This window comes from Labeo rohita, chromosome 14, assembly GCF_022985175.1.
Source record: "Labeo rohita strain BAU-BD-2019 chromosome 14, IGBB_LRoh.1.0, whole genome shotgun sequence".
Classification (NCBI taxonomy): domain Eukaryota; kingdom Metazoa; phylum Chordata; class Actinopteri; order Cypriniformes; family Cyprinidae; genus Labeo; species Labeo rohita.
Window position 1 is genome coordinate 17941638 of NC_066882.1, and position 17685 is coordinate 17959322.

Below are 17685 nucleotides of genomic sequence, written 5' to 3' on the forward strand. Positions count from 1 at the left end.
GACGCCACTATGAATCAAAGCCACTACAACATTATTGGGCGTTTCAGCTGCCAGCTACACATTCAAAACCATTTAGATGCTTTTCATGAGCTACTATCAACATCAAACCCTTCCCCTCTGCCAAATAAACAAATCACTCATGCTCAAACCTAACACGCTTCATAATCACACCGAGCAAACCATCTGGAACTGAGGAAACCACTCTGAACCATCAAACCATCATCTAAAAACTTGATCTCGAATATAATTATATTATAAGTGTCAGGAGATTATAAACATTACACCCGCTTTAAAAAAAACAGTGGTTATAGGGCTTCAAAGAGGTTTTGTACAAGCAAGCGGTGCAGATTTGACACATATAATCAAGACTTTGCCGTAGCATCTTTGAAATGTGTGATCCAGACCTCCTGCTTCAAAATGATCTCTCCTCAAATGCCTCCGGGGAGCGCTGTGAATGCTAATCACAACACATTAATGAATTCTAACAGGCCAGAGGTGTCATTTGGGCATTCAATTACCCCCAGAGTATCTCTAATTAAGGGCATGTGAACATCTATTAAAATAGCCATGTTCCCGGCAACTCTGGAGTGGAACTTTAATGAAATACATGACATATGTACCACATAATGAAACACAGAAGTGTGGACAGATACAAACAAAAACCATCAAAACATGTTGAGGATCATATCAGTGCTGGTTTTAAACCAGGCTGGTGTAAAAAAAAATCATGCACAAAACACGACGCCATGTAATCATTACCCAACGTGCCTGTGATGACCGTGGTAACTTTGTTCACAATTTCTGAACAATAACAGAAAGTCTCAGCTGTTTTGTTGTGTTACACTCAATTATGCCCTTTTCATTTGTTTAAAAAGAAAGAAAAAGGAGGAATAACAAGCAGATGGTTCTTTGAATGATCATCGAAAGGTAAATATAGTTAGAAATATTGTATTCCTGTGCTTCTGTACTATGGCTGTCAGTTAAATACATTTTTTAAACTAATTAATTGACATGATTAAATAAATAAATAATCAAATAATTCACATTTAATCGCATAGAATGAATAGTTGCTTAGAAAATATCCAAATAGGCTTTATTTCTACAATAAGACAAACACATTAATCATAATATGATTACAAAATTGTTATTAGATGTTCCAAATGCTTCATATCTTCCTCCTTTTTTAAAATCAACAACATGAATAGTTAATTCCTTGTAACACTTAAAAGGAACTACATTTAAGACCATAAATGATCACAATTTAAAATACATACACACTGTGCTTATTTTTAGCTAACAGAGTCCTTATACAGTTCAGTAAATGCCTTTGTCATATTATGTTTTATATAATTAATTAACTTAATTACATTTTAATTAAATTGACAGCCCTAGTGTCTACATGTGCTTTCGTGTTTACTGCTTACGGACATCGTGAATGGAATCACCAGTTTCGTAATGTGCATCCCAGAAGCTCAGGCGGATACACACCCTGCTATTTCCCATACTGCCCCCCTCCCAGTAATGATAGTGGTGTGGCACTGAGAGTGATGGCTCAATAACAGACCTACAGAGAACAGCACTCTGAGGTGAATCACTCTCACATGAAACAGTCTCAAGAATTATCTCAAGCATCTGACAGCACATGGCTCCCGAGCAACAGTTATTTTGAGTGCTGTGGAGGTTATTCTGGTTTATACGGTGATAAACTGGCCAAGAATATGCTTTGTTGTAGCTTAAAATGTGAGGATGTAATAATTAAATGGTAATATTGTGTGGAGCAATAATGAGAGAAAGAAAAAAAAGCTCAACGTACATATGTTACGCCAAGTACTGTCTGAAAAAAAGCAGGCATATCAAACTGCTGTACTAAAAAACTATACTATAAAATTGCCTATACTGTGTTTTCCTAAACTTTACCTTCATATACAGTTAAAGTCAAAAGTTTACATACACCTTGCAATATCTGCAAAATCTTAATTATTTGTTCAAAATAAGAGGGATCAAACAAAATGCATGTTATTTTTTATTTAGTACTCTGAATAAGAAATGTAACATAAAATACGTTTACATATAGTCCACAAGAGAAAATAATAGTTGAATTTAAACTGTATACATAGACTTGATTCTTAATACTGTGTTGCTACATTAATTGTTCACTGCTGTTTTATTTATTTTATTTAATTTTTTAAAATTTATTAAGAGCCGAGGGGTGAAAACTTTTGAACAGAATGAAAATGTGTACATTTTTCTTATTTTGTCTAAATAACTTTTTTTTTTTTTCATTTACTACTGGCCTTCAGAAGCTACATAAGATACTTACATGTTTCCCAGAAGACTAAATAAGTTAAATTTACCCTGATCTTCAACTTTAAAGTTTTCACCCTCCGGCTCTTAATTCATTGTGTTTTCTTCTGGAGCATCAGTGAGCATTTGAACCTTCTGTAATAGTTGCATATGAACCCCTTAGTTGTCCTGAGTGTGAAAAGATGGATCTCAAAATCATTTAGTCATTACTGGAAAGGTTTCATATGCACAAAAATGCTGAAAAACCAAATAATTCGAGGGACCTGAAGGATTTTTCTGAACAGTGGGCAGTTTAACTCAATCAACTTTATAAGTGTACTGTATGTCAGTTTTTATAAATTCAACTATTATTCTCTCTTGTGGGCTATATGTAAACATTGTGAAATATCTTATTCAGGCCAGTACTAAATAAAAAATAACATGCATATTGTATAATCCTTATTATTTTGGTAAAACAATTAATATTTTGCAGATTCTGCAAGGTGTATGTAAACTTTTGACTTTAACTGTAGGATTTTAGCAGCATAAATTAAACAAGTACACACTGCAACAGCTCAGAGCACAAGCTGCAAAAGGAATAAAACACTTTGTTCTGATAATCAATATGTCCCCTTTCCAGGTGTTACAAATTAAGGGAAACATGAAAGTACCAAAAAGGCAGAAAAAAAGAAAAGGAGACCCAAAGAGAGAGAGAGTGTAAGGAAATTATAGAGTTTCAGTGAAGGAAGTGTTCATACAAACAGCTGCTTCCTCTAGTGTTCAAGTCCATCGGGTCTATCTCTGGGAATACTGGGTGTGTTATTATTTTGTAATATTAGGCCTTTCAGAACAGATGTTGTGGAGTCAAGATCCCATAAAAAGACCACTAAAACTGGCTTTGGTGCAGCCCTGTAATCTGTCCAGTTCAAACAAATCCAGTGAACTACTTACAGAACATACAGATGGAAATGGCACGACTGAAATAATTGTATACTATAGGTGTAGCTATAAATACTGGCTGACCACCTGTGGAGAAAGGGAGAAAACCAACTGGATGGTTCATTAAAGGAATAGGAAAAACCCTGGACCATTTATGGAACACAAAAGGAAATATATAAATAAATATATATAATAAAATGTGTGTGTGTGTGTGTGTGTGTGTGTGTAAGTGTGTGTGTGTAATTTACAGCTACAATATCTTTTTGTATAATACTTTTGTGATTCAGTCTTCTTTCTGGATGAAGAGTGATCAAGTTCTAGTCTGGGTGTAGCTACATAAACATTCAAACTCTTCTCAAAGTTCCAACCCAAACATTTTTGTTTTACATGGACGCAGTTCAAAGGCCATATGTTTGTCCTCACAGTTCCTGTTCGTGACCAACGAAATCCAACAGCTTTGCTAAGATGAAAATGTAAAAGTTTGCGAGATACCAGAGCGTGGGTTGCTAAGGGAGACAGGGACAAACCCAGAATGAAGGCCAGATCGACAGTTGGATGAGGTTTAGCTCAGGCATTCAACAGGTGCAGGAGATCTGATGTTGAAAACAACCTTTTGCACATCTGTGGTTCAGCTTGGTAAAGGCTATTGGATGTGAAACTCAAAATTCCAGCATTGTGTACATTGTGTCCAAACAGGAGCATTTCCTCCAAGGAGGCAAGGGAGGCAGTGTCTCCTCAAAATATTGGATGAGAAAAAAAATCATAGTGCAAAAATAAAGCAACACCAATAATACAAAATATAACATTAAAAAGTTTATAAAGAAACACTGTCCAACAGCGACACCAACAGGTAAAGCTACATCTCTCTCGCCTCCTCTGATTCCACTGAGAGTTTTAACTGCAAGGTATTTGAGAATGAACAGGGGAAAATCACATGAGAGGAGGCAATGCCTCCACTGCGATTTGATTGGATATGACTAATTATGTTCAACTGTGATTGGTTCATGCAATAAATCCCACCTCTTGTGTTCATGCACGTTCCACATTTGCAAATCAGTCTGAATAAACAATATATCGGCATTGATAGGAAGACAAATTTTAACAAATCAAGTAAACAACTCACAAACTTGTATAACCACTTGGTAACATAAAAATAATACTTGATCTGTGGGAGTTTTTAGTGAGTAATAAGCTTGGTAAATTTTAGGGTGTGTTCACACTTGTCATGTTTGGTTTGATTAAAACGAACTCTGGTGCGATTGCTCTGTTAGTGCGGTTCATTTAAGTGTGAATGCTGCCATCCGAACCCTGGTGCACACCAAACAAGCGCACCATTTTTTAGCAGTCTCGGTCCACTTCCAAATGATCGATGGGGTGGTTCGAATGAAATATGAATGCAACGCGGACCAAGTACTTCTAAACAAACTAAAAACAGGAAGAAATGACAAGATGCGACGCTATGCTACATGGCTTCACGAAGGCAACAAGAGGTGTATCCAAAACACTCTGTGGAGTGACAAGCCTGTTTACTTTAGCCGCATTTAGCCACGTTCAGCCGCTAAACTTGCTAACTAGCACATTATTAGGAAAGGCGATCGCAAAGATTTATAAAAAAACCCACTCATACTCACTTCTGCTGTAAGTGAAGCTGGATCACGAATGATTCACGCGAACATAGACGGATATATGTAGATCGGGAGGTGCATTCCCTTCACAAACAAACGTAATTCACTGTATCGTCAGCAGCTGAGATGTCGGGAGTAAATGACCACTATGTTCATTATTACATCCAGCAACACAACACCTCAAGCGCTCAATTCTTGTCTAACTTACATCCCTGCTCCGGCATCAAAACATGGAGGTCGGACTGTTATAACTGGTCTGAGGTAAGACGCTCATGTCAATCGACTATCGTGGGAGCGGCCTCTGTCAGTGTGATGCCACAATGACAGGCATCTGAGAATGGATCAATTTGAAAAAGGGAATGTTATTTTTACAGATTAATTAAAAACCACTGCATGGATTTTTATCATTATAGGGTAGATTTGTACATACCAAACACACATTAATGTTCATGTAAAAGTGAACTTAGCATCCGATGACCCTTTTAACACTATCGGGTACATTTAGGGTTGGATTTGGTCTAGGGCATATTTCCAACATGATAGAGCATTAACTTTTAGTGACAGTCTCCAGATATTTGAACTCTGAACTGCTGCAATACATACCTAAAGCAAAGTAATATGTACCAATTTCAACGTAATAAAAACATGCCAGGGTTCACGTATTGAACCCGTGTTTTAGCAGCACTCAGTGGACATTTCTCTTTGAAACTGCTGAAAAACGTGCAGTAAGGTAGTATTTTTATGAGACTGCATTGATTTTATGTGTAGAACATGAACAGCAAAAATTCTGAAGAATGTTACAGAGACCAAAGTCTGTCAGGACAGGACATAACAGAACTTTTCAAACCATGTGATGGATTTACAAATCGAAAAATGTTTTGTGAAAGAACAGGCCTGGCCAAAAAGAGCCTTACAAACATAATCTCAAGTAGTACCATCCTACTTATTGTGGAGCTGCTTCCTCGCTGATTTCCAGTGAGTTTTGCAGGATGCCATCTGTGCATGTGTGACAGTCTACAACTATTAATCAAGTGAGATAACATTTAAACTGGTTGTGTTATTGTGCGTATGTGTGACCATTCCACCCTAGGCATTTCCACAATACCTCATCAATGCTCAATACAGCAAATTTTACCACAACACATTTAAAAACAGGCGTATAGAGTAAAAGTGATGACCTCTCTTTGCCCCAATGGGTAACACACTAAACCAAAAAAAGAAAACAGGATTCTTTTCCGTTTTCTTTCTCACTTCTGTCCATTACGTGTGCAATTCTCCCAAGACATGATGTAATGGGCCTGGACAGCCACTGTGTAGGAGGCTGCACTGTCGAACCAGGATTAAATGGCTGCTTATTTGGCCTGCAGGTTTGCTTGAAATACAGTCACAGTGGGGAAAGGCCAGTTGAATTGATTCAGCAGAAGATTTGGTGTAGCGGTTAAGACTTTAGACTGGTAACCGGAAGGTTGTTGGTTCAATTCCTTCAAGACACTAGAGGGATCATTCCAGTCATGACCTAATGGTGCCTTTGTAAGGTGACATCACCTCAAGGTTGTGAAAAAAAATGAGATAATGATAATCAATTTTGTATTATCGGCAGTTAGAATATTGTTATTAAGGGTACCATCTTATTAAAATCCTGTGTGGCAGATTCAAAACATTCTTTATTCTTCTCCTTTTTGCAATGGAAATTGCGATATGGAAATTGCTTTTACATAATAAAGCAGCATATGAAACAAAGAACACAACTTGCCAAATATGACACATGAGATTCAGTGAGTCACTAATTTATCCTGTTCATGTGGGTGGTGCACATCATCTCAGAGGGGATTTGCCAATATGGACAGAATAACAATGTGACAATTAAGTGCTACTACACTAATTTGTTGGATGCTTCACTTGCAACCTACTTTTTCTCAGACAAAATCAACAAAACAGGCCAGAAAAACAGACACTGTGTAAAATTAAACCCTCTCGACAGCTGTCTACTTCTGGTCTACAAAATGAACCATCAAACAGTGACCCAAACAGGGTTCATCTGCACTGCGAGACAAGAAAAAATCAGCATGACCATTAAAAATAAAAGTACAGAGTTATTCAGACAAACTGTATTTGGTTGGAGAACATCCTCAGGGTGAGGCAGCAGTCGGAGCAGGTGATGCATTGTGGGATACGCCTCATGGGGGTCCATCTGTCTGTGCATGTCTCAGTCCACTGACCAAAAGAATATTCTCTTGATAAAGAGGAGAACGAAAGGGACATGAAATCCACATAGACACCGATTTTTGGAAACAAAGTGAGCTATTATAGCCGGGTGACATAGCTAAAAATATTATAGTATTTTCACTTTTAGGCATAAAATTTAAGTATATTAAATATTGTTTTAATTTTTTTTTTTAATGTTAACTCATAACAATATACTACCTAAAAATCTAAAATCGTCTACCATCATTAAGACAAACTCTGAGCATTCCCATTTGAAAAAGCTGATGAAGATACGTTTAAAAAATAAGTTGCACTTTATTTTAAGGTCCAGTTCTGACTATTAACTAACTATTATTTACGACTTTTGCCTCAGTAAACTTTTAATTACTGCTTATTAATAGTTAATAAGGTAGTTGTTAGGTTTAGGTATTGGGTAGGATGTAGGAAATAAGGATGTAGAATATGAACACGCAGAATATGTGCTTTATAAGCATTAAAAAACAGTCAATATGCTAGTAATATGCATGCTAACGAGCAACTTGTTTGTAGAGTGAATTGAAGTGAAAGTGTTACCAAAAATATTTTAAAAATAATAGTTTTAAGTATCATTAGTCAATTATTATTAAATAGATAAACCTAAATATACTTCCTGTGGTAACATCTAAGTTAATGAATTGGTTTTAATTTAATTAAAAATATAAATATAATATAAAATTATATAAAAATATAAATCTATCACACAGGATTTTAATAACTTCTATTTATGAAATTAGGGCTACTTGGCCTTTCATTCTCTACTACTCAAATGATTATCACAATAAAAAAAAATCCAATGCAATGCAATTTTTTTAAATCATAACTGAAATCACCTTAATATTCACAATGTTGCTTAATTTTATAAAACCAGCAAAATCCTTATGAACATAAGTTTTTGAACAGTACAGAACTGTTCAAAACAGAACCGAATTTAACCAAAAAAAAAAAAAAAATTAGACTGACTCCAAGCTTTTAAATATAGTGTATAATGTTACAAAAGCTTTTTATTTCAGATAAATGCTGATCTTTGGATCTTTCTATTCATCAAAGAATCCTGAAAAAAATTACTCAACTGTTTTAAATATTGATAAAAATAATAAATGTTTCTTGAACAGCAAATCAGCATATTAGAATGATTTCTCAAAGATATTGTGACACTGAAGACTGGAGTAATGATACTGAAAATTTAGCTTTGATAACAGGAATTGATTATATTTTAAAATACATTAAAATAGAAAACAGTTATATTAAATAGTAAAAATATTACACAATGTTACTGTTGTTGCTGTACTTGGATCAAATAAATGCAGCCTTGGTGAGCAGAAAAGACAAAAACTGTTCAAAAACTTTTGACTGGTATCGTATAGTGATTTTTTCTTAAGTTTCCCAGTCCTTGTTGTTATAAATCACCATGGAAGAAATGTTTCAAGAATTTCAAATGATTTACATTACCATGCATTAAATGGTATTAAATTGTAAATAACTATTAGTTCTCTTAGTTCACCTCAAAAACAACCCTTATACTGATGTTACTAATGGATAGTGCTATAGCACTTGGTATGAAATCTAGGAAGGTGAAATGCAGCATAGCAGGAACACAACTCAGTTATGTTGTTTTTACGTCACATGACCGTCTGGCCATGAAAAACTCTGTTTTTTCACAGCAGAGTGCAGCACGACCACCTCCCAAGCGTCGCTTCCCACGCCATCCAGACTCACCCTAGCGCTTCATAGGCGCACACTGCAGCTCACCAAGCAACAGAGAGACTACTTTGTACTTGTGTACAGAGATGCATTTATTAAATGCATATACAACAGGGTTAGTATGGATAATATTATGATAACAGGGTGTTACACAGACAGAAAATCATGCAAACACACACACACACAAACGCACACACCATAACACTCTAGAAATGGAACCAGCTGAGAAGCAGGTGTCAATGACAAAGCATTAACACCAGTCTACACTTTGCTAAGATCTGTCTCCTTCCAGATCCTTCTGCAACGCACTCTTACGGAAACTCATTTTTCCTCTCCACAGCTGCTTTTATTCCTTTATTATTGGCGGCTCTGGTGTCAGGCGCGAGAGCTCAGAATAGACCTTCATAATCCCCCATATTCACCGTACACTCCAGGACCCGTTCAATGCGCAGCTACACAATGCAGCAACGACCGAAAGTTATGATGCCCCTCATACCAGAGCACTGTTGCGTCAGCGCCTCTAGTGCTAAAGGTCATGATCGATTGACCTTTAGGTGATCAATTGGACATTAAAAGTGAAATGACACGTTTTGGTCCCAAAAACAATATAAAAGAGAGCATTGGTGTACTTATTGGCGTTTTTTTGCAGTTGGCTTGCAACTTTTAGTTGCATTACAAAGTGTTCTTGCTTTTTTTCCTATGACACACCATTTCCTTTGAAATCAATGAGTCTAGTGTTTGCCTTTGTTCTCTACTATGTATAGAAAATGCTTTCGTCTTATAGTGTGAACCCGGGTTAAGATAGAAAGATCACATTATCACCTTCTGATTACCGAGCACACGAAATTTCCCTAATTTCTGTTAATTGCAGAAAAAGCTGATCACTAATATCTCTTTCAAATGGAGAAATACGCAGCACAGTACACAGAATTATGTTGCCAAGGACAAGCCGCAAAACCTTTCTATGCAACAGGCAAACAAATTAAGCTAACACAAAGGTGAACTATTCAGTGAGTGAGTCTGTTCACATTTTCAAGGCCATTAGGAAATTATGAAAGACTATGAGACTATGATTGTTGCACATTATCACATTGCTGAGCTCCAAGATACTGCGATGTGTGAATATTTAACTATACGTGTTTCTTTTGATGGCATTCACACATTGATGTATTAGTTAGAATAGTTCATCATAATAGCAATGGTGGGTAAGGATTTAGTGTAGATACATGATTCATGTCATCCTACAGCAAGTTTCAGTGTTATTTAAATGTGATCATTGTATATATAATAAAAAAGATAATCAACTGCAACACAATTAACAAAGTTATAATGTATCTGATGTAATTAATATCTGCAGCACTTGCATTAATGCATTAACTAACATTAACAATGAGCAATACCTTTGTTACAGTATTTATTCATTTTTGCTAAAATTGGTTAATAAAAAAATACAACTGTTCATTGTCAGTCCATGTTAGCTCAGATCCATTAAATAACATTAATAGAAACAACTTCTGATTTTAAATAATGTATTAGTAAAAGTTGGCATCAACATAAACTAAGAATAATAAATGCTGTCCATTGTTTTTTTTTATTTACATACAAATGTTAGTTTTTACAAATGGAACCTTATTGTAAATTATTTCCAAAAACTACCAAAACAGAATTACATTATACAATCTTGGAATATAAAAACATATATATATATTCCTTCTTTCCAGAAGGAAAAACAATGCATTAAGAGCCAGGGGGTGAAAACTTGTGAACAGAATGAAGATGTGTGTGTATATATATATATATATATATATATATATTCACCTTTATATATATATATAATTTTTTACAAAAAATACATCTTAACAATGCAACAATGCAAGTATTTATTTGAATCACTAATCATTTCATACTATACATTATTTTAAAAAGGTGAAACTATTTTTTCATAAATAACTAGGAAGTGAGGACCAGATAATTATTTATTTTCATTTTAATTAATGCAAATCTGTCATCTGCTTCTGTATTAATTTTATAATCTAATATTATTTATGTGTCTTTTTTTATTTTAATGTTTTTAGTGAGCAGCTACTGTAAATGGTTTGTTAGAAAGAAGAGCCAATTATTAACTGCATAATTGTTTATTTTCATGTGCAACAGTTATTTTTCCCATATGGCTGCCACTCTTCTGACAAGAAATGCAACCAAATGTTGTTGATGATTGTTTTATTTTTGTTTGTTTTTTTTTAATCATGCTAAAACTTGCTGGCTGTGCATGTTGTTTTCTGCCTGAAATGAAGCATGACTTTTATCTATTTTTCAACAAAACCAGATCCCACAAATAGAAGGCCTCTAAATGTAAACACACACACACAAAAACATGAATGCTTAGACCAGTGTTTCCCACTCGTGTGCCGCAACAGGTTGTCGGGTGCGCTGTGGAAAATGATCAAAAAATTCCTATATCTATTATACTTCGCTATTATTGTTTTAAATCAGTGCTGTTGGTCATCATTATGTCTGTTTGTGGGTTTTGCAAATATTTAACCAATGAAAAGCATTCAAAAGAGCTTCTGACTAAATCTCGTAATGCTATTGGGTCCTCAAATTGTCAGTTAAACCTCATAACTCCACCCCGCCTCCATTCAGAATAAAGTGGCGCGACACAGAGTTTGAAGACAGACGTCTACTTCTTCGCAATGCAAGGATAAATAAAGAACTGATGTTTGAATAAGTACAGTGTTTTCTTTACATAAGCTAATGTTTTTGTGTGTTTGAAGAGCTAAGATTTTCAGAAAATGTTAAGTGCAAGGGTCTGATCATAAAGCCAAAATACCAACTTCCCTCCTTTGTATTTTTTAGTGCTTAGTGGTGTGAAGCAAGATTTTTCACTTATCAAAACTGTGTCACAGCAAAAAAAAGGGTTGCAAAACTCTGGTTTAGACTATTTTACCACTTGCACATTTTTTCATTAAACATATCCTTAAAACAAAAACAACATTTTCATGTGCCAATAGTCACTAATTTTCTTTACACAACAGATGTACTGAGATGCAGCATGGGTTAAAGAGTGCAATAGCTTTGCCATGAACACATTATGAGCAGAGAAAAATACAGCTGAAACTTGACTAAGCCTTGTGCACGCAGAGAGCAATTGAAGAAAGGTTTTGAATTGATTTTCTACATCCTGAATAGGTACATGACCAAATGGTGCTAACAACATCTCAACAGCTGCTTGGCAGAGCTGCAAAATGTCACTTGTAAGCATACAATCGACAGAATGTTTAAATGCTCACAAGCTACTTGAATCTCAAATTCGCAATTAAAATTAAAGACAGAAGGACATTTTGAGCTCTGAAAGTTTGTATTTACAATACATTAAGTGTTTTTATCTGAAAAGAAGGTCATTTTATTTATTTACCTTTGAAATACTCACTGTCATTATTAGAGATTATCAAACATCACTTAAAAAGGTAAAAATCCCATAACTAAGGCCCTATATGATTTCCGCGATGCAGAAAATGTGGAGGGAATTGCGGAATCCAGACATAAAAATGGAATTTGCTGGATAACGCGGAATGTTACAGAATTTGCCACATTTTGGACGAAAAAATCAAAAGTAGGTCAGTACACTTATATCAAAATGTGATATGGACTAGTGTCTGTGAATATTAGAAGAAAAAATACTATTTTTATCCTCTGCTGCCTCAATATGTGAGTACATGAACATGAATATCATCTCTAGAACTACTTTGAGGGTCACTTCATGAGCATTTTACCATTTCTTTTGAGAAAAACTATCATTATATCATATACAAACAGAAACTTAAAGGTCTTCACAGCAACTTGTCAAAATAAAAGTTTGCTTTATCTTGAAGAAAATGTGACAGAAATAAATTACTGTAAAAATTAATGTAGACCTAATGATAGTTATTAAATGACTATTAAAACATTATTTTGTTAAGGAATAAATCACTAGAAAAATTGTTAACCAGAATTTATTTACCAGAAAAATTTAAATTTGGGCTGTAAAACGATTAATCACAATTAATCACATACAAAATATAAGTTTGAATTTGCCTAATATATGTGTGTGTGATTATTATGAATATATAAATACACACAAATTAATGTATATTTAAGAGGAATATGTTATGTACAAAATATTTTTATTTACACTACCGTTCAAAAGTTTGGGGTCAGTAAGACTTGTAATAGTCTTTAAAGTAGTCTCTTATGCTCATCAAGGCTGCATTTATTTGATTAAAAATATACAACCAAAAAAAAAACAGTAATATTGCAAAATGTTTTTACAATATAAAATAATGTTTTTTATTTTAACATACTTTAAAATAGAATTTATTCCTGTGATGAAAAGCTGAATTTTTATCAGCTGTTACTCCAGTGTCACATGATCCTTCAGAAATCATTCTAATATGCAGATTTATTATTAGAATGATCAATGTTGGATAATATCAACAGTTGTGCTGCCAAATATTTTTTGGAACCTGTAATTTTTTTTTTCAGGATTCTTTCATGAATAACAAGTTTAAAAAGTACATTGTTTATTCAAAATATAAATATTTTATAACAATGTAAATTATTTATTATTAACTTTTAATAAACTTTTAATTATTAACTTAATACATCCTTGGTGAATAAAAGTATTAATTTCTTAAAAAAAAAAACAGTAAAAATGTATTGACCCCAAACTTTTGAACGGTAGTGTCTATATAATATAAATTATATCAAAATTATAATAAATACATATACATGTAAATATTTCTTAATATATACATAATTATGTTGTTTTAAAGAATTTGGTAAAACTAAAATCTGACTTAAAAAAAAAACTAAAATAAAATAAAAAACTAAGTAAAATTTTGTTAAACATGTTAAACAGTTACATGATTTTCACTTAATTTTGTGCAATATTTTTTATCAAACCCATTAAAACAGAGTCTGGAAAAATGTAGACTGAAAAAAAAAAAAAAAAAATCCAAAATTAAAATGGAAAAAAAATGGAATTTGAAAAAAAATAAAATGGATTTCACAGGGCCCTACATGTCTTATTTATTTGTGTTATTGGATGCAATTTTTTTGCTAATTTTTTGCAATGATTCTGTTTGATTTACCTAGAATGAAGATATAACTATTTAAAAAGAACACTGTTTAAACAATTCAATACATTTTACTGAGTGGCTGTTTCATAACCGATTTCACAACCCTAATTTCTATTCAACTGCACGACTCACATTTACAGGTAGACAACACTCTCTGTCTTCGACGTGGCACTTCACTGCGAGCAATATGACGCATGATGTTGGACTGGGCAGGCAGTGGACGATGATCTAAACAGTAAAACCCAAGCTGACCAGAGGCCTCCTCTGACTCTTTGGGTTAACAATGCATGTCCACCACATCAACCATTAGTTATAACCACACAGACAGTAAATGTCAGCACAACTGTTTAGCAAATGCCTTTCAAAACTGTTAGATTTGAAATGAAATGCTTTAGAAATGTTAAAATATTAGACAGTGAAACAATGGTACAACTACACAAGAGGGATTTAATGTTTTGCGCAATATGCAAGTTAATATAAACGCTTAACAGCTGCTGAACTGGACTAACCTTTGGAGTGGAAGTCTGCAGCTAGTGAGCTAACCGGAGGCTTCTTCACAGCGGCGGAACGGTACACAATGTGAGAACGGCCACCATCCTCTTCCTCTTGCTCAATCACATGATGTCCCGTTTCCACTGGCTCAATGAAAAACTCCTCCTGCTCAGTTCTGATCATCCCTGCCTGTGAGAAAAAGAAACAAAAAAGATAAATACATTGTGCCAAACTTACAATGCCATTTCACAGACTTCTTAATTAAGGTAATATCTGATATACTCCAGACATCTTGCGAGAAAATTGAGCAATGTAGAGAATAAAGGACCCATGACAGGTGTTTGTTGAGTTGAATCCCTTGCTGATGAAAAAGAGAAGAAGAAATTTCCGGTCCTTCTCTCTGGCCTTGAGAAAGCAACTTAACTTATCTATACAATTTTATTCCTTTCTTGAATAAACAGGTCATTGAAAAGAGCACATAATAATTATAAATAATTACAATGCATTCATTTTGTGTTTAAAAAGGAATTATACAATCACAGAAAAACATAAAAATACAGAACAAAGCTGAAATATTATTACTATTTAAAATAATTGTTTTTTTGTTTTTTTTAATATCATTTAATGCTCATTCATGCTCAAGAAACATTTATTGTCAATACTGAAATCAGTTGTGCTGCATAATATTTTTGAGGAAAATATGATTTTTTACAGGATTCTTTGATGAAGAGAAAGTTTAAAAGAAATATATTAATTTGAAATAAAAATCTTTTTAACAATGTAAACCTCTTCACTGTAACTGCAGATCAATTGTATGTCCTTGCTGAACAAATTAATTTCTTTGCAAAAAATAATAATAATAATAATAATAATAAATCTTACTGACCCCAAACTTAGCATATACTGTAGATGTGACCCTGGACCACAAAACCAGTCATAAGGGTAATTTGTTTGAAATTGAGATTTATACATTATCTGAAAGATAAATAATAAATAAAGATAATAAAAAGAATAAATAAGCTTTCCAATGATGGTTTGTTATTATAGGATAATATTTGGCCGAGATACAATGATTTGAAAATCTAGAATCTGAAGGTGCAAAAAACTAAACATTGAGAAAATCTTTTTAAAATTGTCCAAATGAAGTTCTTGCATATTACTAATAAAAATAAATAATAGGATTTTTACAAAATACCTTCATGGAACATCTTTATCTTTACTCAACATCCTAATGATTTTTAGCATAAAAGAAAAATGTATAATTTTGACCTATACAATGTATTGTTGGCTATTTCTACAAATATCCCTGTGCTACTTATGACTGGTTTTGTGGTCCAGGGTTACATACAAACATTGAGACAACTGGCATTTGAATTCAACAAGAAAAAAAAAAAAACCTTGAGAAAATTAATCATGGCCAAAAGGAAATGTGCTACACTTAGAGAACCAATGAAATCATTTGGCCATTCTGTTCTTCCGTGTGTTTAATCTTGATTCTAGCTAATTTTACATCACAGTTTCCACTTTAGCACCTTTTTATTCCTAATACGGGCCCATGCACAATGCAGAACCCTCCTTCGGGCAAACTTTAACACATAGCGCTGAAATCCTCTTTCCAGCTTTCAGACTCTAAAAGGTTTAGTGTACCCCTAGGCCCCGTTTCACCTGCTCTGAGACACATTACTCCCACCGATATCCACCCTAAGTCAGTCAAATCTCAATTTTATTTCCACACCTGATTTAGGATCAGTTCTTCTGACGCCAGCTGCATCTTAAACACAAGGACATTTATAACAGGAGTGGCTCTGAATCAGCTGTGGCACATATGAGACAGAAACTGGATTTCAGAAGCACCCCAGAGAGTGATACGCCACAATGATTCCCAGAGGAGACGGATCATCTGTCTCTTCTTATGGCTGGAATACCACTGCAGATGTGCGTGGGGTGAACCACTCTGTGACTCTACAGGTAAGTAGTCGTGTGTTTGGCTAACGCTTGCAGATACCTGTCATATTAGCACATTAAGCCCAGATGTTTCCCACAAATGTCTTAGTTAGATATTCTCCCTCTTTCATATGAAAAAATACTATGTCATGCAGCAATTCTGATTATGTTTTACGTAAATATGAAAGCTTTAGTGAGTGGTGGGGACATATTTTATAAAAACTTTAGTAAGGTTTTGCCAGTGCTCATTTAAGATATATTACAGTAAGATATATTACCACATAAACGATTATTCAGCAAGTTGTCTATAGATTTTCCTAAAGTTGTCTACTTGTGTGTCACTTGGCTTTAAAAAATAAGAAGTAATTTAAAAATGATGTTCGGTATGTGCACAAATAATAAAGTGTTTTTATGACGTGGCATCAGTCGGCCATATTGGCGGCACTGAATGTAAATAATGCCACTGAACTGAACGAAACTTGCATATTTTGCTGATTATTGTTGCTGAAAATGGTCAATTATTGTCAAGTTTTGGGCAGAACTAATCAGTCAGACTGGGAAAAACATTTGGAGTACTACAGACTGCCAAAAGCAGTCTCAAGGAGAAGAGTGCAAAAAACTGTCTGAGGAACAAAAGGTGAGACTGCAGTACTTCAGAAATACAAGCTTTTCTGAAGCTCCAGGACTTTATAAAAATTGTATTTACAACAGTTTACGGACATAATAAAAGTGATCATGTCAATATATAATGTAATGTTTTTAAGTTATAGGATGTTTTAACAACACAACTATTCAACCCCTATTCAACATTGCTGTTTTTAAGTCACTTATTTTTATGGTAGGGACCAAAATTGTCTTAAAACACAGTTAAGCCTTTAGAAACTCTTTCAAAAAACAGAATTAGCTTGGGCTGTTACATGTGCATACATTTAGTCCATGCATGTGCTGAAGTTGAGTAGCAAATATGGCAAAGTCAACAGAGCTCTCATAAATGCTATAGAGAAGCTATAGAGAAGAAAAATGTTATTATATTAGAGAGTTGAAGGCATGAAGATTTCCAAGACATTAAAAGTACCTAGAGACACAGCTGGCAGCCTTGTTCCTTAGTTTAAAATGTGTTGTACCAGAAAACTTTTGAGGTTGTTGAACAAAAAAACACAATATCATAAAATGTTTGATCAGAGCAACTGATAAAAACCTGCAATGCATAGCCAAAGACTTGCAAGATGACCCGATGAAAGGAGGAAAAACATTTCGAAGCAGTGTATAACAAAACACTAGGCCTTCGTGTTGAGGTATCTTGCCGAATACCACTCTTGACCAAGAAAAACAAAAAGGCT

The 17685-nt window shown here is 34.2% G+C and overlaps 1 protein-coding gene across 3 annotated transcripts in view; it reads right to left on the reverse strand.

Moving 5' to 3' along the window:
* The window catches only part of LOC127176524 (A disintegrin and metalloproteinase with thrombospondin motifs 2), a 166384-nt gene that overhangs the window by 82583 nt on the left and 66116 nt on the right, over positions 1 to 17685 (reverse strand). For all 3 annotated transcript variants that reach the window (XM_051128257.1, XM_051128258.1, XM_051128256.1), the window contains exon 3: positions 14419 to 14590. In XM_051128257.1, coding sequence (XP_050984214.1) covers positions 14419 to 14590 — 172 coding nt within the window. The remainder of the gene's footprint in view (positions 1 to 14418; positions 14591 to 17685) is intronic.